Below are 22735 nucleotides of genomic sequence, written 5' to 3'. Positions count from 1 at the left end.
TTAAAATTCAAATAAATGTGTTGCTTCAATTCCAAGACCTGTTTTTGTTTTTAAGAGCTAACACTTTATTTAAGCAATCCTCTTTTCTCATTCCCAGGAGCACACAAACATTTGCCTTTTTTTTTAATATGTCAGCCTTTTCTCTGTTGCCGTTTTGTTTCTTGGTTATTTTACTTTGAAGCGATTGATGACTAACCGGATGTGAAAGGATAACAGCTTTATGTTTGTTGCAAACCGAAGCCCGCCTCCTCTCTCGGCAGCACTGATTGGACAGATTACTACAAGAAAGCAAAACCAGCTGCTGTTTAGTTATTTGACGTTTGTCTCCATCTGGTGGTACATCGTAGGAACTGTACAGCCAATAAACTCTGTTGCACAACTTGCACAATTTAACAGCATATGTGTTATTCTAGAAACTTTTCCCATCCCTAGTAGCGGTTAAAAAGCTGTTCCCAAGCAGGATGAGAGAAAAGGAAGGTCCAATTAAACATGAAGATGTACAATTTCTCTGAAAGATTTAAACAAAATATGTCAAAGTGGCCTTGAAGAGCACCCCTCCCGTGCTTTGAGGCAATTACAAGCTTATGGGGTTAGTTTTGCCCAGAGCAGCTGCCGGATTCTTTTGAGTATGACTCACCGGATAGACAAAGATAAGTTATACCGACTTTGTACTGCAGACCGATGGGTACAGGATGATGATCCTTGCACACTAGGCTACTGTACAGTCTGAACGCGTGCGTGCGTTCGCGTGGGGACGTTTCCACCACAGCAAACCAAGTAAAAACGCCTAAAGGTGGACAAGACTTGAGAGGATGAGAAAAAGCTATAGTTGACTTGTGAGGAAATGTTGAAATGCCGCCCATGAGTAGTAGTAACAGAGCAGTGCGCGTGTGTTGTTGTTGAAGGGTGTGTCTCCGTGAGCGTGTGCGTGTGGGCACTAAAAAGAGGAGGTCTCCCAAGGCGAAGTCAACCGAGTCCCTCCACCGATCTGTACAGCGCTCCTACCTCATCCGCAAAAAAGCTCTCTGTTGGCCAAATCTGCACATTATCGTGTGCCCGCTGGACTTTACACCGACGCCGACCCATAAGGACTTTTCTATCACTTCCCTAGGCTACACCGCGGAAGTCCTGAAACCAGAAGCGCAAGCCACAGGAATCAGTTGCCACATCAGATTGCTTACCCAGTTTTTGTTAGTGTGTGTGTGTGCGTGGAGCTCTACAGGCCTGCGACGTTTTTCATTTATAGTTTTAAGATGTATCAGGTGGCGAGGAAGCTCTTTTTTACGGACTGTCGATGCGCTGACAATGCGTCGAAAGCATACGAAGAGCTGTTCGCCAAGCTGGACACTAACAAGGATGGAAAAGTGGATGTGTCCGAGCTGAAGGCAGGCCTGGATGCTATGGGCATCAAGGCTGAGAAAGGGGCAGCTCAGGTAGAGTAACGGATCCAAACAGGAGTGCGCAGAAATCCCAAATACGGAGAGAAAACCACAACAAATATTTCTGGTAGCGGCAGCGTTAACCTTAAAAGAAGTGAAATTACAGCCGCCAGAGCAGCCAAGTGCAGTCAGATTGACTCTTAGAAGGTTATTTATTTGTTTTCGTTACTGATCTTTATGATGACTGGATTCTTATTTTTTGTGCGCATTACACTGACTTTTAACCAAGTGTCCGATTTTCGCAGGCAAAGGTCTGTCTTTGAGAGGATGCACGTGGTACCAATTTTTTGACTGACAAAATAGTGCAATTATAACATAATCGTCTCATCAGCTGATTGTTACACCCCAGGTTATTTTGGACCTCTAGACACCTAAGATTTGCAGTTCAGCCAGAGATAAAAAGCGAGAGCTGTGTAGTGCTGCCTCAGTAATATTTTCACAAGTTGGAAAAAGTAAAAGTTCTCACGGCACCTCATCAGCAGAAGTTCAAATTCCCAGGAAGCTTTGGGAGCTTTTAAGGACTTGCTCTTGCTCTTAGAACTGAAGAATCTTCTCAGATGAGAGGTGAAACATCTTCAAGAAACTTAAAAAAGTCCAGACGCTTTTCTTCTCCTTAGAATACGATGACCTGGATGACTGAGAACCTTCACAGACATACTATTAAGTACTTGTTTTTCAAGTTTATCCATGCCTAGTTAGGGTTAAAAGCATTTCTTAAGCCATCTAGATTCTAAATATTGTTGCATGCCCTTCCTTTCTTTGAGCAAGGCAATTAAGTCCATATACCTGCACAACAGGCTCCAAAAGATCTGACAGCAGTCTTGTCCTTAAACTAACACTAAAGCTCTCCTCCACAGTCACAAACAGTCACTTTTGTGTAGCTGCTGAAAATGCTCTTACTCTGAAAGTGCAGTATCTGTGAGAGGTTATTCCCACGTGCATGCTTTGTTGTCATGGCTTAAAAGTCTTTTCTTCAGTTTCTTGAAAAAAGATTGAGTAGTGAAGACAAACTCTGAATTCTCTGGAATTGCACTCAGGACACCCAGGCGTCTGTAAAGAGCTGAAGGGATTGGAAAAAAAAACTGCTCTAGAATTTTTAAAGCTGTCTCAAAGGTGAACTTTTACTGTGGGCTGAGACTGTAAGTGGAAGGTCCCACCTTTACTAATCAAACAACTGCACATTCCCCGCACATAACTGTGTAATAAATGGGTAGTAAGACAGATAACCTAATTTGGTCAGTGCCCTCATTCAGAGCAAAAATACATCTGTCAAAACTATAATGCTCTCCTCCTTTGTGCTCTCATACAAACATACTGACAGTTCTCAGTTGCTGGTTTACTTCTTAACAAAGATACAATGCTCATAGCAGATTTGGTACCAGGCGTTATTTTTGTTTCCATTAATTCGCTTCAGCCTGGAGAACAATGGATTTTTTTTGTCTTGATCTTGGGACATCGTCAACACTTGTGAAAGCAATGGCAGTAACTCGGGCAGACAGAAGGCTAAAAACACAGAGAGTGAGTTGAGATAAAGTAAAGGAGCATTTTGCTGCGTTATTCTGCCACCAACCGCCACAATCAGCCAGCTGCTGTTTGAGCAGGAGATGGAAGACTCCCCTTATGGCTCAGCAGAACCCAGACCTCTCCCTCCGCCTAATGAGGAGGTCAAACACCCGGCTGCAGCAAACAAATGAGGTACGGCAACACGAAGCAGAATGATTGCTAATATTCTGTGTGTGGGTGTGTTTTTTTCCCCCTTTAGAAAATCATTTCTTCTGGAGACAGAAACAAAGATGAGGGGCTCGACTTCAGCGAGTTCTCCAAGTACCTGAAAGAACATGAGAAGAAATTACAACTGACCTTCAAGAGCTTGGACAAAAATAAAGATGGTACGGTGCCATTTTATTATGTAGCACATTTTAATATTGAAAATGCACAAAAAGAGAAAAAGTAGAAATAAATGCTTACTTTCTACAGGTCGTATAGACATTACGGAGATAAGGCAGTCACTTGCTGATCTGGGGCTGGAAATCAGCAAAGAGCATGCAGAGAAAATCCTTCAAAGGTATTTCAGCTTATTTATTTATTTTTTATAGCTGTTACTCCACAAGTAAACTGTGAACTTACAGCAATGTCCCGAGCAAGACGAGAAAGAAAGCAGCCTGACGCGCCGCAAGTTAAAGGTGGGAACCCGTGTGAGCGACTGATAACTGGCTCAGTGTGTGGTTTGGCTGAAAAGAGGAGTGAGTGCACATGATAAAGAGCTGGCAAGATGTTTTACACTCCTGACGCGGCGTGTCGACACCAGAAAATAATATTTTCGAATTGCAAGTGCACAGCTGGTTGCTGACTTTGGACCAAGCCACGTCTTGTCAGTCAGAATATGTTTATTGGTGTGTTTAATGTCATGCTGATACTCAAACTCACTACACATTTGGATGTAAAGAAAGAGTAACACATGGTTTTAACACACAGTAGCAGTTTAGTGAGAACTGGTATTGATTACAACTCTGAAAACTCCTGTGTGTTTATCAGAATTACAGTTTGTTCCATAAATCCTTCATTATTTACAGAAACTAGGAAATAAACCACGTTACTGGTGGTTTTGGCCAGGCCTGCACGCTTGCTCACTTCACTCATGTATTATAGCATGTGTGTTAATTTATTATGTTATTTTTAAAATATTAATTATATTTATCTTATCATTATTTTATATTCAAAATATCAACACACACACACACACACACACACACACACACACACACACACACACACACACACACACACACACACACACACAAAGAACAGTAAATACATATAAATACAGTCAGTTGTCAGTTGTGGTTCATGCTGCAGCACGGACTGAACTGTAATGCACAGGATTTGCATAAGCAAAGCTTGAAGCTGCACATGTGCAGGAGTACACATAACAGTGGAACTAAAGTAAACACAAAATGCAGTAACTGATGAGGGAAGTGGGGCTGGAGGGGCCAGTGAGGACAGTAGCAGAACATGAAAGTAGAGCAGTGGCATATTAAGTATACAGCCTTAATGGTTTCGTTTTTAAATAAATAAAAAAGCATCTAACCTACAGTATTGATGTGGATGGCACCATGACTGTGGACTGGAATGAATGGCGAGAGCACTTCCTGTTTAACCCAGCCACCAACCTGCAGGAGATCGTCCGCTACTGGAAGCACACCACGGTAAGGAGTGCTACTCACTATCTCTACATTATGCTGTATGTGTCGCTGTTGTTTTAGCGTTTGCTTTGTTTGCAGTAGTTGGCATTAGTTTCAGATGGTTGCAGTTGTTGCTGATGTTTGAGTAGTTGGTGTGGTTGCAGTGGCTGGTGCAGGCAATTCCAGGTGTTGTTTTGCACTACTTCAATGGCTGGTTTTGTTGCAGAAGATGCCGTATTTCTTATTATTATTGGACATGGGTTGGTGTGTGTTTTAGGTAAAAAATAAAATAAAAAACAAAACACAACATATATATTGAAGTTTAAACTCTGCATACTGTTAATATTTTAGTTGCAGTGCAGGCTTCTGCCACAGAGAGGTGACACACAATAACGGATTTGGGGGACTTTTGGCAACAGATGAGTAGTGTGATTCGTTCATGACCAGAGCAGATGAAAGGGGGGAGGAGTCTGAAGAATTTGTCACTTGTGAATGAAATGAACTCTGAATGGTAAAAGAAATCTTCTTGAATGGAGCAAACATGAAACTCTGACATTTTATTAGATTATCAGGGAATAATCAAACCCTGAAGGGCTGCTGCCTATATTTAAGTACAGTTGCGTGCTAGAGGAGCGTCCACTTTCAGTCAGTGGTTAATCTCTAGCGTTCGCTGAGTTCATTCACTGCCATAAGCTCGGAAGTCTAATTAACCTTTGGTTTCTAAGCTTGGCAGAGATGAGCTAATTTCAGCCTGAGCTGTGGGTGGATTAGTGTATCATTTAGGAGGACTGGAGGAGGTGAGAGGAAGACTATTTAGTCTAGAAAGGAACAGGAGAGAAGAATCCGAGATGATGCGTCTGTGAGACTTGATGACTTGTTGGGAGCATCTATGGCAATGAAAAGGTCTCGTTATTTCCAGCGTTCAAGCCGAAGCTCTTTGGATTTAGTGCGTTGCTCTGCGGACTGTCGACCTCTGTCTGGGCCATTGATCAGAATCGTGTGAAGGATCCTGACGGGTCTGAGAACTGGTGTTTATAGGAGGGACTTTGTCCTTTGTTAGAACTGCTAGAGCTAGCTGCCTTATCAAAGGCTTGAGATGGCCTTGGCTCTGCTGCAGCCTCACCAGCAGCAACAGCAACGTCAGGAAAGCTGGTTTTTCCTCGACTTGGAAGATGATTGGCTGTATGAGGTGGATGTGGACATGGTAGGTTCTTGTATTCAGATGTTGAGTTTTGGTTGTCATGTGGTCATGGGTAAAAGTATTATTATCTTTAGCTGAGGCATGGTTGAGGTAGTTTAGAAATAGTGTAGCAATTATGTCCACCGGAAAACACAAGTTAATATTTTCACCTTTACATCATGTCAGGTATGAAGAGGCCCATCTGCTGACTAGCATTCCTTAAAAACACATCATACCTGACGTAATGCACAGGTAATATAAGCTTCAAGGGTGCCAAGGCAAATTTCTAGCCAAATCCTCACCTATAATTTTATAACACAGTGTTCTATTTGCAGATAAAACTAAAACTAATGTTAGCCGTCAACTCCTGCCTTAAAAATGTCTTAAGGGGGCAGATTTGTTATTTGTGGTTTGTTTAAAAAAAGGCTGATACATTACTGCAGTGGTAAAAGTAAAAAAAAAAAAAACCAACCCCCCCTGCTGCATCTGTGATCTCAAAACGGCAACTTTACGTCAGTGACGTGCGGTGATGTAACTGATCTCGCAGCATGGACCTGTAGTTATGCAAGTTTTGGATAAGGATATGGCATGTGTCCCATCCTTCTAGGCATTACGTTTAAGGTGAAGCTGGGAATGTGTGGTTATGAGGCTGCCCAGCTTAGCTAAAAGTTCATCTGCAGAGCAGTCTAGTGGGTTTTAACTTTTAATGATGAGTTTTGACACCTTTACATTTATTAATAAAGACGTGGTTTAATGATTGCTAAAATAGTTCCTGGGTTTTCCAAAGGGTGGCTGCATAGGCAGAAACCACCCTCACTAACGTCTGATGCAAACCATTTTGTTCTATAATAAGGCTTGAAGTGTGACAGAAACCGCTCAGTTCAGAAAGGGCCTTTAAGGGTTCTTCCTTCCTTTTAAACTGCATTTAAAAGGATTCAAAATGGTAGTGTAAGAGACAAAATCAGAATATAGAATAAAGCTCTTATGTTTTGACAGTAGTATCACACGCAAATCTGCAATTTCACCAGCTTTCACCAGCTTTCAGGGACTATTTAGCTTTCTTTGACAAACTTACTGTAACAGCATAGTATCCAAATGATTGACCTAGCCAACATGTCATTAGATTGTGTTAAAGCCTTTATTTATTTTACATTTTGGCCATTTCCGTGATTTTTTTTTTCTGTATATTTTGGAAAAGGGGGTAGCGCTAATTAGCCAGTGCTAGCAAGCGAACCCAATTATCAAAGAGCATTACTGGTACTTGTTCACTGTGAAAAAACAAACAAAGAAACCCTTATAACTGAGTAGTTAGCTTGGGAAAAGAAAAGTGCAGAAGCAACTTATGGTCTTACTGGACCTTAAAGGTGGAACTGCAATGGGGGTATTTTTTTTTTAATTTTTTATTATTAATAAATATATGTTGGATTTATTATTTGATAAATGTATTCTATTTTTTTAAAGAGTGAATATTTTATTTATTTTGTAAATAATAAATAATTCTACTAATAATTACGGAGGTTACAGGATTAAGACTGTCCCAGAGGCTATGTGCATCTTTTATAGACAGTCTATTCTCAGCCGTCAGTCTCTTTGACTGTGACTTGATTGTACTGTATTGGGTGTAGGTTTTGGACATTGGTGACAGCCTCACCATCCCAGATGAGTTCACAGAGGAGGAGAAGACCACAGGTCTGTGGTGGAAGCAGCTGTCTGCAGGAGCAGTGGCGGGTGCTGTGTCCCGTACAGGAACCGCCCCTCTGGACAGAATGAAGGTCTTCATGCAGGTGGGTCAAGATTTCTTTTAGATTTTATAAAATGCCTGTTGGGTTGTTCATCGGTCCTTTTCTCCAGGGATTGGATTTTTACTAAATGTGTGCATTGGTCCATGTGGTGATAAGTGTGCTTCAAAATGCTGGTCTTGTGTTAGTTTGGGTTATCCTGTTTTTTAAAAATACCATATAAATACACTAAGCAGACACTTTATTAGGTACATCTTGCTAGTACTGGGTTGGATTCACTTTTCCCTTCAGAACTGCTTTCATTCTTCATGGAAAAGATTCAGCACGGTGTTGGAAACATTCCTTAGAGATTTTGCTCCATATTGACATGACGTCATCACATAGTTGCTGCAGATTTGTCGGCTGCACATCATGATACAAATCTCCCATTCCACCACATCCCAAAAGGCTCTCTAATGGATTGTGATCAGTACAGTAAACTTGCTATCATGTTCAAGAAACCAGTTGATTTAAGCTTAGTGACATGATGCATTATGCTACTGGAAGCAGCCATCAGAAGGTGGGTACACAGTGGTTATAAAGGGATGAAAATGGCCACCATTAGCACTCAGGTAAGCTCTATTGGTAGCAATGGGTCCAAAGTATACCAAAGTAAATATCCCCCACACCATTACACCATCACCACCAGCCTGACCCAATGATTCATGGCAGGGTGGATCCATGCTTATATGCTAACCACTGTACTATATTCAAACTCACTTAAATCACCCTTCTTCTCCATTCTGATGCTCACTTTGAATTTCAGCAATTGAATTCCGAGCCCTTGCTGCTTAGTTATAACTTAAAAGTGCTTTTCCCCCCAGGTGCACGCTTCTACAACCAACAAAATCAGCCTGGTCAGCGGCTTTAAGCAAATGCTAAAAGAAGGAGGGGTGGCTTCTTTGTGGAGAGGAAATGGTATCAATGTCATGAAGATCGCCCCCGAGACAGCTATTAAATTCATGGCTTATGAACAGGTAAGTTCTCCTCCTCTTTACAGACTCCAGTATAAATCGCAGCTTATGGTCACGTTAATTGTTACATGTTGAGAACTACTAACACTAGCACTCACTTTTGTCACTGATGTGTGATCCTGCTGAGCCGTTCGGTTTTCATGTTCCCGTGTCACCAGTATAAGAAGCTGCTGTCCAGTGAACCGGGTAAGGTGAAGTCCCACGAGAGGTTCATGGCAGGATCGTTGGCTGGAGCCACCGCACAAACTGCCATCTACCCCATGGAGGTGAGTGGAAGTGTAGTCTTTACAGCACAGATGCATAAAGAGTGCACGTGTGGATGATAGTAACAGGAGGAGGCACCACAGGAGGGGCAAGCAAGTTTCCATATCAAATATGGAGACACATGGGGGCAGGGATAGCTCAGTAGGTAAAGTGGTTGCCTCATGATCGGAAGGTCGGGGGTTTGAATCGACTGAACGGCTACACTGAGGTACCCCTGAGCAATTTACCGTCCCCACGCACTGCTCCCTGGGCGCTCCATTGGTGGCTGCCCACTTCTTCACTGAGTGAATGCAGAGGAGTAATTTCTCTACGGGGACTAACGCATACACCCACATTATACATGGTGCAGTTTTACTGGTTTGTTAATTACCTCATGTGTCTTGTTTGATCATATCTTAGTGTCCAAACAAATTTTAGATGTCTTAACCAATCCAGTAGCATAAAAGATGCAGTAACACGTTAAGTCAAACGTGCAGCCTGATGTGAAACAGCCACACTAATCATCTTTGTCTCTTCAGGTGATGAAAACCCGTATGACCCTGAGGAAAACCGGACAGTACTCGGGAATGTTTGACTGTGCCAAGAAAGTCCTGAAGAATGAGGGAGTGAAGGCGTTTTACAAGGGCTACATTCCCAATATTCTGGGCATTATCCCCTACGCTGGGATAGATCTGGCAGTGTATGAGGTAAATCCTGATGAATCATTCCTGTCTGGAAAAATGTTTGGAAGGTTCAGAATCACCTACAACACTATGCTTCCATAGAAAACTCCATTTTAATCTGTTTAAGCATCGCTTGTGTGCTGATTTTGCAAAATATTATGCATCAACCCTCACTCTCATCTGTCATTCATTCCTGTGTATTCCATACCAGAGCTTGAAGAACTTCTGGTTGTCCCACTATGCCAAAGACACAGCCAATCCAGGGGTTCTGGTGCTGCTGGGCTGTGGTACCATTTCCAGCACCTGCGGCCAGCTGGCCAGCTATCCCCTGGCTCTGATCCGAACCCGCATGCAAGCACAAGGTACGGTGAACCAAACCTTATTAAAGAAATAGCCCCCTTTATTAATGCTTGCATTTAACTTGTAGTACCATAATGCCACTGAGTTGTTCAGAGATTATAAAGTGTTTTACGAGGAAATTCAAGATTTTTTCATGAAATCTCTGCTCAAATGGAAAATTAATAAATCTATGTGAGTTCTTTATAACTACTCTGTTTATTAGACATTTGAGCCATGCATGTGCTTCAGTATTCAAGAGAGGAAAAGGTAAAGGACCTGAATGAGTGCTGAGACCATTTAAAGTAAAACTACAAGAGTACAAAATATCATAAACAAGCCCTTTATCTAAATTTTACTTGCAGTAATGTGAAAAAAGCCCCAAGTTTTTATAGGACATAATTTAAAAACTTGATTTAAAAAACATCACCTGATTCTTAACAGGTCTTAAGTGCTTGAGGTTTTCCGTTTGATTTCATTAGTCTCTCGTCATTAAGCTTTGCTGCATTTGTGCACAGCTCTCGTAAGGTTTTGCTTTTTTTTTTTTTGCAATTTCTCTGAGCATCATACATTCTGTGGATAATCTTTTTCACTGCAGGATGATTATAACCCTTCTCAGACTGATGAGCAGCAACAGTTGCATCTCTAAGATCATTGCTGATGTTTTTCCTCCTTGGCGTTGTGTTAACTGCCAAAACTTCTGCTTTAATACAGGTGCTCGTACTGGATGATGATTAGTAATCAAGTGCATTTGATTAGCAGTATCGGCTACTTTGTTTTTTACCAACTGGTTCTGCATTTTAAAATTTAAAAAAGTAGCACTGTAAAATATGTCAAGTATTATTGTTTCTTTAGAAGTTGTGTTTAAATAATTTAAGACTTCCAAATGATGATATATAAAACACCTGAAACATGGTGGGCCACCAAAAAGTATCCACATAAATATACTGGAATAGGTTTTATTTTGCATTCGTCTCTTAAATTCAATGAGGTATCATTCAAATAAAAGAAATACTTCAAAACTGTCCACAGAGGGGGTTAAATAACCTTAAAACCGTGGTTATGAGGTTTAACTGAGGACTTTGTGCTTTATTCTGAAGTCATCAACATTTACGTTTTGGAAAACAATTTTCAGTTCTTTAATCTAAGCTAATTTCAAACATATGCTGCTTATAAGCAGCCAATACTTCTAAAATCTAGAGATTTTAAACATGAGGAGATCTTTTTCTTCACTCATCTGGCTTTACCTTTCTTTTCTCAGCTTCTGTTGAGGGCTCAGAGCAGCTGCCGATGAATCTGATGGTGAAGAAGATTATGAAAAAGGAGGGCTTCTTTGGACTTTACCGCGGCATCCTGCCCAATTTCATGAAGGTCATACCAGCCGTCAGCATTAGCTACGTGGTGTACGAGTACATGCGGTCTGGTCTGGGTATTCAGAAGTAGGCAGCAGAGTTCTCAGTGACCGCATGTGTTTACGAGTGCAAGAAAAGGTGCACCCAACTTTTTTTTTAAAATTTCAAAACACTCCCTCCTTTTTTACATATGTTGTTTGCCCTTGTTTACCTGCAGTCCACTGAGACCGCAGGCCTTTGCTCATACAAAGAAAACCTGCAGCGCTAACGCAGGGCTGACAGTGAGTAGGAAGATCTCTACAAAGTTTCCAAATGTTGGTTGTGTCTATTGTGCACTCCTAGCTTTATGTACTCCAACAAGCCTCATGATCTACTTCAGATCAGTTCATCTCTGGCTTTGAAAACCAAGAACACTTATCAGGGTAATTTCTTTTTGGTTTAATTGTTGAATAGAAACGTTACTCTAATATTTAATCAAAAAGTCCAAGAAGTCACCTGCTGCAATCTTCTGTTTTTTGTTTATCTTCTTATCATCAAAAATAATTTGACCAAGTCCCACGTGTGGTGGGAAAACTGTTTCACAAAGAAATCCAAAGAAACTAAAACAAACAAGTGCAATACTGTATTTACACATTGTGTGACATCTGAGAGAGGTTTGACTTTTTAATAAGGGATTTCATCTGAGGGTCATTGGTTCATTAAAAGGGTCTTTTTATACGGGACAGAAGTAGAACTGTGCCTTATATGTTTTTTTATTCTCAGATATCTGTGGACTTCAACACCCCTGTTTTCTCTTGCCTTTCTTTCAAATATGTCTTTATTAGGCGCTGGTGTTTATGTGAATAAATCTGGATACAAATGTTAAAAGATGTGCGTGCATTTCTTTTCAAACAATAATAAAATTATTTGTTGTCCAGCTGAGACAATTAGTGTACAGTGAGCCCAGGTTTTTATTCTACACTGTGTTCACGTCTCTGGCCTCGTGTGACACTCGATCGCTGAGGCTTTAAGTAGAGATTAGTCCACTTCAGGGCTTATGTAATAACCGCTTTCCCTGGTGATGTCAATACTACAGTGTAACAGTGGAGCTGCTAATTTGAAGTGCAAATGTTGCCTAAAAAATATGCAATTTTCATTTAACAACTCAAAACGTAATATGGGCAAATTCTTTGAATCAGGTAAGAAAAATGGGCTATAAGACCATCAGCAGGAATCCAATTATTTGGAAATGGAAGAAATATAAAATGACCATCAATCGTCCCCAGTGTGGAGATCCATGCAAGATCTTACCTCACTGGATGAGGATGATCATGAGATAAGAGGTAGATCAGCTCAAACCGCACAGGAGGAGCCTGTTAATGACCTAAAGGCAGTTAGGACCACAGGCATCAAGGACATCATTCATTCAACACAACACGCTGTAATAGGCTGAGATCTTGCAACACATGTTCAGGCCAGTCTAAATGATTCTGCGATGAATTGGGAGAAAGTGTTGTGATCAAATGAAACCATAATCGGAGCTCTTTGGCATCAAATGAAGAAGAGAAATGCTGAGTATGACCCAAACACCAGCATCACAAAAGTCAGGCATGTTTTTCTGCTATGGGGTTCAGAGCAACTGTTTGTTTCTTTTTTAATATTTTCGAAGTGAGCAAACTTACAAATTTTGTAGGAGATAGAACAATTATCTTCCCCAGTGTGTGTTAAATATTAACTCAGTAAGAAGATTACAATTTCAGTGTCTTTTATTTTCCTTCTTGCTTCATACAATATGAACATCGTTGACTTTGGCATCTCCTAGTGGTTTTAAAAATCACTGACACATGCTTCTTCTCTATAATATGAAAGACTGGGTTCAAGTTTAATGTAATGGCTTTATGTGGAAGACAAAACAGTATGGAACAAATTTTGTCCACATTACCATGAACAAGTGGAACACATGTTACTAAAAGTTGGACAGACAGACTTGAATTTTATTTTATTTTTTTTATCTCTGGTTTGCTTTAACAGAGTTCAGTTTGTAACATGATATTTAACAAAGGCAACTTCTAGAAACAGAGATCAACCCAACAGGTTCAGAGATCATCAATATCAAGAAAAACTTTGAAGTCAGATCACCCAAATAAAAATTTAGCACAACCCAGGGATGCCTTGTCCAGCCAAATGTCATCAATCCCTGAAAATGCTCTTCTCTGGGTATGAACCGTTCATTATAAGGGTGCCTAAGAGAGAAAAAAACGCAACAGTGGTCAGGATGGCGCGCAGGGCTTTGAACCAACTGGGGTAAGTGGGAAGGAGAGACAGATCGTAATGGAGTGAGATTCCGAGTCCCATGATGACCATGGTGGCAGCAGGAACAATGCTGTCACTCATCAGCATGGCCACCCAGGCCAAGAGGGAGGGGACGACGCTGTTGGCCAGGTTTATCCAGTCAGGTTTTGCTGGGCTGCTCTCGGGAAGAGCGAATCCCCATCTCGCTCCACCAAGGAAAGAAATGATGGAGGCAGCATAGGCTAGCTGGGCATAAGCCAACTCTGGGTAGTAACTCTCAGTCACAGCCATAAACAAGGTGGGTGAGACGAAGGGGACAAGCCCCGCAAACCCCAGGTAGAGGGCAGGTTTGGGACTTTTCAACAAGTCCTTCATGTCATAGCGCAACAGATCGAGTTCTCTAGGGGGAGGTTCAGGCAGTGCTCGCTTTTTCAACCTCGCAACAGAAGTGTGGAAGTGTTGGCTCCTCATCCAAAAAGAAGCATCATGATTCTGGTTTCTCTGGAAGAGGTCAGTCTTATTAAAACTAAACACAGCAAGAGCTTTTGCTTGTCCTGTTCCTCTCCCTGCAAACCAGAGACAAGCTGGTGAAGCCCAGCTGGAAGATACAGATCCACAAACAGAAGCCCCAGTCCCAGCTGACGGCCAGCATTTTTGCATAGGACCTGCCCAGCGTAATACCTGGAAAGATATTCACGATATATATATATATTTTTTAAGTTATAAAACTACAAAAAGCAATGAAAAGGTAAAATCATGTGTATGTTACCTTCTGGGCTGCAAAGCTGCCTTTTCTGAATATAACAGAAAGCATCTAATGAAAAATGGGACAAAGGAATGGTTAAGATGAGCACACAATAAAGGTCACATAAAAACACAGGGAGGGATTTTTAATGTTGACAAATCTTCTGATTTTAAAACATCTGTAAATTTCAACCTTGTCTATCAAGCGTTTTTAAAGGAATATGAATCAGAATAAATAAAGGAATGATAATAATAAATGTATCAATTGTAGCAATAACTTCAGACTGAGGACAGAGAAAATCGTCTGTTCAAGGGTACAGGTGGTGGTGTCAAACTAATCAGTCTTTACCTTTGCCTCTCGCTTACGCTGCTAGGTGAAGTGTCTCCGGTACGACAATTATACAGTTCAGTTACACATAATAATACATTATATCACATAAATGAATAATTAGACGTAAATTCGAGGATTTGGCACCCCTGTCGCTTTGTAGCGGAGTCCTCCTAGAAGGACCTACATGTGTGTCTCTGTTGATAACACCGGCTGATACGTCAAACAAACGTTACACGGCTAAAGCGCCAACATCTGCGGTTCAGGGAGATGACAACATTACCTTTATTTCAGCAGGTAAACTTCATACTTTTAAAGCTGTTTCTCCCCAGGGTCAGCGAGCACCCAGCCTACCCAGCTCTGGTACACAGCTATTTACTTCCGTGTTTGAACCTTGGCTTCTGCAATTTCAGTTCCGCTACAGTGGCGTTGACAGAAAAGAGTTGTCGTTCAATTTGCATTTGTCTCTTAAATTCAATGAGGTATCATTCAAATAAAACAGAAGTATTTCAAAACTGTCCACGGAGCGGGTTAAATAACCTTAAAACCGTGGTTATGAGGTTTAACTGATGACTTTGTGCTTTATTCTGAAGTCATCAACATTTACACTTGGAAAACAATTTTCAGTTCTTTAAGTAAGGATTTATAGTACAACAAACAGCGGCAAATTCTGTTTTGTTCGTTTTTTCTTTCTTTTTTTGTTTAACAATTTGACGTAAAAACAATACGTCTTAGACGTAACGGAAGGCCTAAACATAACTAGGACACATAAAGAAAACTAAATGTAAACTTAAACAAACGGGAAAAAATATTAGACTTGGTTATTTACACAATGAGGTTGCTTAATATGAAATTATTTCACATTTGTGAAAAGAATTTGGCGTGACTGCATTGTGTGGCAATAGCTGATCAGTCCTGCACTGTAGTTTGTAGGAACTTTAGCACATAAAAAAACCCAACCTGGCCACCTGACATGAACTAGAAACTACAAAGCAAAACAGTCTAAACTATACTATGAAGATGAAACACAGCTCTTGTGCTTGATACAGTGCTTTCCATCCTCATGCATCTTATTTAAATCTAAGAATGTTGGTCTTATTTCCAACACAGTTAAGTCAGCATTCTTGTGCATACAGTCATTAAGATCTGCAGCTGGACGGCAGTGGACTTTTCAAAGAGCAGATTTCGTGTCCTTGATATGCACGTGATTATTCTTCAGTGTGAACATGAAAACTGGTCCTTCGGCTGTTTAGAAGATACACAGGATTCCTTTGTGAACTTCCAGCCATCATTGGTAGATTTTGTGGTTTGAATTTATTTCATTTGGGCATAGTCTGTAATTTTGTGGTGTTTAAACTCTTTAATAATTCAACTTTAAAAAAACAAAAACAAACAAACAACTTATTAATAACCGAATTTGAAATAAAATGGAACCGAGTAAAGCTCTTACCAGCGTGCATTTTCTTCAAGTCCCAGTTTTTGCTTCCTCCTTATGGATGACTGTGCAGAGCTCAATGAATGTGTCTGAATCTGTCTGAATATCTTTTAGGTATAAATGTGATTAAAAAGTGGAAAAAAAGTAAACTCAGAAAGAAAAAGTATTGCGCTTAGGTACAGTTTGTGTAAATTTTATGTTGTTTTTATTTAGCGAACTTTACGTTGACTGAAAACAGCATTTAAATTGCATTTACCATTTTGTTACATTAGTGATAAACATGCAGTCAGAATTATATTTTGTCCTTATTTTGATGTTTACATGAATGCTGTTAGAATTTTATAATTTCCAGTGAGCAATCAAGACAGACAGTAGTAGTTATTATAGTTTTGTATTTTCTACTTAGGCTTTATTTTTTATTTCATTTTGACTCATTTTTGCTTTTAATTCAGTTTCGTTTCAGTTAATTTCCAGAGTGGATTTTCTTCTTTCAAAAAAAGTTTGACTTGTTTAAAAAGGTTTAGTTTAGTTTTTTTAGTTTCTGCATTAGTTTTAGTCTTTTTATTTGTAACCATGAAATAATTGCGAGAACATTCTATTAAAAACAAATATGAATAAATAAATAAGAATGAATTGGCATATAAAAGATCTCACCCTATGGTAAGCCCGAGCCCTCCTACAACCTTGATCAGGATAAGTGGAAGAGAATGGATGGGTGAATATAGGAGGATGAATATAGTAGTTCAAGTTATCATTAAAAAATAACTTTTACTACAATTTATTGGTTAAAATTTCTTGCGCAATTTATTCTGTTTTTTCAGTAAAAAAAAAAAAAGATGATGTAAAGGTTTTAAACACTCACAAATACTCGTGTATCAAATACAATACACTTGGCATTACAGTTTTAATTATTATTAAAATACCAGAGCCAAGATTTAGGAAAATCAGCACTGGCATTACAAAAAAATAAAAAAAATAAAATAAAAATACAGAACCTTTTCAAGTTTCATATGTCTCAACAAGCACATTGATCAATACCTCATCAGGTAATCTGTAATAAAGCTAAGGACATTTACTCCACATGTTTAGTTTAGTTAGTTCTCCAAGCTCACAATATCATTTCAGGTAGTTTTTGTTTTAATTTTTGAAAATCTAGTTGTTGTTGTTTTTTTAAATTTTATTTAACTGAAATGTTTCCCCCCACACCTACCTTTAGATTTTATTCTAGTTTTAGTTAATTATAATAGCATTTTTCTGGAGATGTGTAACTTTAAGTGTGTGATACTGAAACTGATGCTGGATGATATCAATATAAACCACTTATTGTCTAGTGAACCAGTGAAAGATAAACTTTATTAACATGCCATAGAATTAAAAGTTTTATGAGAAAGGGGAAAATATCCGCAGTGATTAGTTTGGGTTGAAAGCAGTAAATGTAATACACATAAAAAAATTAATTGATTTAAGAAATGAACCAGTCTTTTAATAAGGCCACTCTCTGTAAGACGTTATTTTTTAATGGTGTGGGTAAATTTACATCTTTCCCAGCAGGAGACAGTCAAGCAACAGATAAAACTCCTTCTCTATAAAAGAAGCCACTTTTAGGAGTTACATTTGTTTGACTACACAAGAAAGAAAATTGAAAAAAATAAAATATGACATAAAATATTACATTAAATATATATTTTCTTATTGAATTAAAGCAAGTTTAATTCTACAAAACTAACCTACATAGCAGGAAATCAGGGACTACAGTGGCTAGTTTTGGAAATTATTTGCAGCATAGCAGATTCAGATTTCATATTACGAAGACAGACTCATCTGTGTTCATTAAAAAAGAAATAGGAAACTCTTAAAGAGCTCGTGTCATTTCCAGTGTTTTCTGATAAATCCCACATTGGAATCAATGAGCTTTTTGACAAAATATCACTGCTATATTACTTAGTCTTAAGCAAGAGTCGGATCATCTGGAACCAGGAAAGTCAGCAACCTTCAGCCACATGCAGTGCTCAGTGCTCATCACCCTGAAAGACAAAAATTATTATTATTTTTGTGTGTGTGTGTGTGTGTTTAAATCTCTGTTTATTAACACTTATCCTCAACCTATAAGCAATTACATGATATCCTCCAGCTCTATGAAGCTAATGTAAGATCTTTATTCTTGTCATAAAAGAAAATAGAAAACTGTGCTCAACTAAGGAGAAACTCATAGCAGAGTAGATACTGACCCCTCCACAGCAGTCCCCGCACAGAGCTCCCAGCAGGCCGTTTATCACCTGAAAAGCACACAGCGCCACCTGGATCAGACCCATGACCAGCAGCACAGAGAAGAGAGACAGATGCCAGGGCACCACACCCGCTGGCTCTTGACACACAGTATCCCTCAAAGTTGCGTTGCCTAGGTAGTCTCTGTAGAGGAAGGGTTAAAAAGAAAAGAGCAAATATGTAAGATGTGTCGTGAGCCACAGTTTACCTTAAGATACAAGAGACAAGTGCAGCAAAGGTAGCACTAATACACTTCAACTCTTAAATGTTCAATTTAAGTTTACATTTAGTTGTGCTTAAAATAAACAGCAGTCCCTACACTGTCATTGGCACAGAATTCTCGGTGTTTGGCTCTTAGCAAATCAGTTGCCAGATTTAGCGTGAAGCCTTTTTACAAGACAGTAATTGTATGTCTCTCTGGTTGTGTCATGCATCTGTACTGCAAACAGAATCCCCAAACAGGCCCCACACTATCTGAAACCAAGCCTTCACTGAGCACTGAGAATTGGAGGTGCTACAAATTTAGCCTGTATGTATTCCAAATGCTTTCATGTGTACCCAGCTGAAAGAAAGGACATGCTGATCATTCCATTGCTATGGACAGAGTGATAAAAAAACAAACTACTGAACGCATTTTAACACTTGATTATTCTCTATGTCTCACCCATTGGAGAAGGGATAGCCCCAGTCGAGTGTGGTGCCGTTTAAAAAAAAGGAACACTTAGGTCCACGGTTGATGGCCACCGCTGAGACTATAACTGAGTAACCGGCACCAACAACACCAATACCTGCAAACAGCATCGAACTCAACATCTGCAGAGAGAGAGAGAGAGAGAGTGGGGAGAAGCATGGTCAGTTACTCATACTGAGAATCAAAACATTTAACAATGCCCCTTTAAGCTTCTTAAAATAAGACATCAATGAAGTTATTGTGTTAGTATCCAGAGGCCGTGCTCAAGGCCAGGTGCACAAAGTAACACTTGCACACATTCCTGAAGTATCGATCAATTGCGTGACCCTAACTGTACAACGCAGGCTCTGTGCTACACAGCTGTGCGGGGTGTGTTACCATGATCGAATTTGTAGTACTTTATGGGAGGGTGTGTGTTTTCCCAATTTATTGCTGTGTAAATCATGAGGGGATGTGTGTACATAGTTCATCTGTGTTTGTTTTCCATTACACGCTCAGAGTATCTCAACGCTGAAGTTAACAGGTGACTGGTAGACCCTCAAGCATAATACCTCTAATATAAATGTTGTTTTTAATAGTTTTAAAACTGTTAGGAGGAAAAAAAACCCAAATGACAAAGAAAACTTCGATTTTCTGAAGATTCCCTGAAGACCCTTGTCCTCAGAGAACAGAGGTCTAACATTTCTGCCTAGGATGGAATTTTTAAAAATCTAATTTTCACATTCCTTTTAATTTAGATTAATGCCAATTAATTGCATGAACTTACAGTAATATTTGAAGACATTTCTGATCACATTTGTGCACTGGGTCATGCTCTAGGTAGCAATTATCTAATGCAGCTGTATGCTGTATATATATCTGAGTGCCTTTTCAGTCTTGTTAAATGTGTGTGTGTTTTTGCCTCCACGGAACATCACTGAGGTTTACTTGTCCAAGCAAAAAGGCCAGGTTTGGCCTAATGGTCACACCTTTTTTTAAACGCACCGCATATTCACCTTATTATATGTAGCTGCCTCCTTTTAAGCATCTTTTTGCACTTTTGTAGTTTAAAGGGCCAGTTGATTACTGCCATTGTTGATGTCACTAGTTACACTTGCTGTTTATGTGTAGTCCAATTGAAACTCAACATCTCATTTAAAGGAGAGACTTGTTTCAGAAAAACAGATCAAAATTGAACGTGAAAAATCTTCTCACCGCGAATCTCCGACCACAGCTTTCATTGCCACAGCAACCGCAGCAGTCATTGTTCTTCAGACCCAGGAAGACCAGAGCAGGGAAGATCATCTGCCACCCAAAAACACACACAGTTCACACACAGATCATTAATGAACCGGTCATTCATTAAAGCTGTAACAAAATTGTTAATAAAATATTGATATCAACAATTACATATATAATATTAATATATTAATCTTTGTGAATTCATAAGTTGACTCATAAATTCTTTATTTTTTCCCCCTAAACTAATTATTTAAAAGAGAAAAAAAAAAAAAAAAAAAAAAAAAAAAAAAAATATATATATATATATATATATATATATATATATATATATATATATATATATATATTTTAAGACGTGCAACTAATTCCTCTTATTCATTTTTTTCATGTCATTTACGTTTGGGATTTACAGTCTGAAACTGACTGTGTATCTAATGATACACTTTCCTTTGTACAGTTTTCATATACACATAATAATAACAACAATAACAAAGAAGAAGCGTACAATTTATTCACAACACCGTTTGACATGCAGTGCTTAACAAATGTATAAAAAACAAGAAAACACAAATATTTTAGAAATGTGCCAAAAACTTGTTTAAGACTTAAACTGTTATACCTAAATTTGGACTGGCATAACATTCAATCAGTAAAACATATTTTTCGGTTCACCATAATTAGGTGTAATTCTATACTTTTGTAATTTCTCTCTTTTTTGTAAAACAATAAATTAGAGAATTCATGGATAACAACAATAATTATATTTTAACATGAAAAAATACTGATTAATGAGTTTGCATGTACAGATGGATTCACTATTACAGAAGCATGAAAATTATTTTGGTAGTTACTAATACTGTTAATTTAGGGGAGTTGTGACATAAACGCGCTGGTCTAATTAACTGGTTAAATGCAGTATAACACATACTTTGCAACTTTCTGATATTCTGCAGGTATTAACCATTTAATTCCAAACTGACTGTTAGATTATTTACTGAGAATAAGTTTAGCTATACCAATAATTACTGATAATTACAACATTAATGGCTAACAATCATGACATCATGAGCTGAAGATGAATATTTAATTCATATTTTAAAAACATAATTTCATTGTATTGTTCACTAATGCACTCACCAGCACTCCAGATCCCAGAATGCCTCCAAAGTACCAGACCTGGTCTGTGATGTTTTTACTGTCCACCGACTTTCCTCCGGGAAAGAAGAGCAGGATGTTGCAGAGCACACACACAATGCACAAGGGTATCAGAGTGAACCCCAGACATCTAGCAAAGCCACCCGAACACATTCTGACGCTGATGTTTCGACAGCTCCCGACGACACCAACAACACCTGAAGTTAGAGAAGGGAACTTTAAAACTCCACCTGGGATGCTGTTTCCGTTGAATTATCTCAGCGAAATGATTTAGACTTAAATTAAGCCCAGTCTTTATCCACTTCAAGGGGCTCAAACGATAAAATGTTGAGATTGTGGCACTGAAGAATATCACTGCACCTATTACATTCGACCTGTATTAAGCGCAGTGTCCCCAACACACCCTAAAAGTTTCTCACCAAATCTCAGACCTTTTGAATGATGCGTCTGCTTCACCTGTCCCAGATATGTGAGAATAGTTAATAATTGAATGAGCCTTTATAGAATCCCCCTCTCCCCTCTCCCCACCCCCCACCCACGCCTTCCCCTCACCCTCCCTTCACCCCATCCCCGCCTATCTCTGTGTGATCTCATTGCTTCAATTTTACATTAGGCAGCTGTAATATGGCAGGATCTCTCCCAGTCGTGCACGCAATGTGCAAACATACATGCACATGCTCATGGCTGCATGCAAACACACCGAGAGCCATTAATGCTGAATTACATACCTGTGTGTGCACACAGACACAGCAGTGAAGACACAGCGGTCACACTAGTTAATGTTCTACATTGAGTTCACATGGAGACAGAAGAGGAAGTGACAGACAGTTGGTCTACAGTGAGGCCCTCTTAGCTGTTAGTCACCTGACACAGTGAGTAATCTTGGAGTGGAACATTATTATGAGCAATGTTCATCATTAATCACTGTAGAAGTGTCAGAAACACCCAGTAGAAGTACAGTGGACCACAGCCTTTCTCGTAATAAATTATCTATCGATTAAATACGAAAACTTGTCGGGTGAATAACATGTGAATTCTGTCTTTAATCAACTCTCATTGTAAATGAAGGCATCTATTGATGTTGATTGGTTCAATTTAATTTGGTCTTTTCAAGGTAATCTGGGTGAACTACTTAACAACAAGGATCTGGATTAGACATTGGTCTCTGATATCTATTTTTGTGTGAACCTGTCCCTGTGATTTTAGTTATGATAGAGACATTACAGAGAAGCATCAACTATTGGATCTTAAGCTGGCCTGAAAACCCTTCCACAACATCATATGATTGTGGATACCACACTATAACTTCCAGTTTTCATATCAAGACAACCAGTGAAATTAAAGACTACTTCGCAGTAACTGTTCAATTAAATTCCTGGAGATGTTTCAAGATGGCTGCTGAGCAATCAGACTTGCTTCTGGAATGATTCTGGCTTTTAATATAGTGAATAAGAAGAA

The 22735-nt window shown here is 39.2% G+C and overlaps 3 protein-coding genes across 6 annotated transcripts; 1 reads left to right on the top strand and 2 right to left on the bottom strand.

Moving 5' to 3' along the window:
* The first annotated feature begins 631 nt into the window (after positions 1-631).
* Positions 632-12026, top strand: LOC120742837 (calcium-binding mitochondrial carrier protein SCaMC-1-like). Of its 2 annotated transcripts, none has more exons than XM_040046278.1 (10): positions 632-1433; positions 3202-3328; positions 3417-3504; positions 4534-4645; positions 7427-7585; positions 8404-8556; positions 8712-8819; positions 9336-9503; positions 9691-9841; positions 11077-12026. In XM_040046278.1, the coding sequence occupies exons 1-10, from the start codon at positions 1254-1256 to the stop codon at positions 11256-11258; spliced, it is 1428 nt and encodes a 475-aa protein (XP_039902212.1). In that variant the 5' UTR covers positions 632-1253; the 3' UTR covers positions 11259-12026. The 2 variants fall into 2 exon arrangements, with proteins under 2 accessions (XP_039902212.1, XP_039902214.1); XM_040046280.1 differs by lacking the exon at positions 632-1433 and adding an exon at positions 1440-3103.
* A 978-nt stretch (positions 12027-13004) lies between these two features.
* Positions 13005-14926, bottom strand: LOC120742840 (transmembrane protein 69-like). Of its 2 annotated transcripts, none has more exons than XM_040046285.1 (3): positions 14794-14926; positions 14208-14252; positions 13005-14119 (listed from the first exon to the last, which is right to left on the bottom strand). In XM_040046285.1, the coding sequence occupies exons 2-3, from the start codon at positions 14250-14252 to the stop codon at positions 13337-13339; spliced, it is 828 nt and encodes a 275-aa protein (XP_039902219.1). In that variant the 5' UTR covers positions 14794-14926; the 3' UTR covers positions 13005-13336. The 2 variants fall into 2 exon arrangements, with proteins under 2 accessions (XP_039902219.1, XP_039902220.1); XM_040046286.1 differs by lacking the exon at positions 14794-14926 and adding an exon at positions 14532-14787.
* Positions 14927-17118: 2192 nt separating this feature from the next.
* Positions 17119-21738, bottom strand: tm4sf4 (transmembrane 4 L six family member 4). 2 transcript variants are annotated; one of them, XM_040046482.1, is made up of 6 exons: positions 21697-21738; positions 21260-21474; positions 20096-20185; positions 18875-19023; positions 18174-18354; positions 17119-17969 (listed from the first exon to the last, which is right to left on the bottom strand). In XM_040046482.1, exons 2-6 carry the CDS (start codon positions 21428-21430, stop codon positions 17955-17957), a joined length of 606 nt encoding a protein of 201 aa, XP_039902416.1. In that variant the 5' UTR covers positions 21431-21474; positions 21697-21738; the 3' UTR covers positions 17119-17954. The 2 variants fall into 2 exon arrangements, with proteins under 2 accessions (XP_039902416.1, XP_039902417.1); XM_040046483.1 differs by having other exon boundaries at positions 21709-21738.
* Positions 21739-22735: the final 997 nt, after the last annotated feature.

The sequence above is a fragment of the Simochromis diagramma genome, unplaced genomic scaffold (assembly GCF_900408965.1).
Source record: "Simochromis diagramma unplaced genomic scaffold, fSimDia1.1 OVJJ01000553.1, whole genome shotgun sequence".
Lineage (NCBI taxonomy): Eukaryota > Metazoa > Chordata > Actinopteri > Cichliformes > Cichlidae > Simochromis > Simochromis diagramma.
Note: the sequence above shows the minus strand (reverse complement) of the source record. Positions and strands in the feature narration are given on the sequence as shown.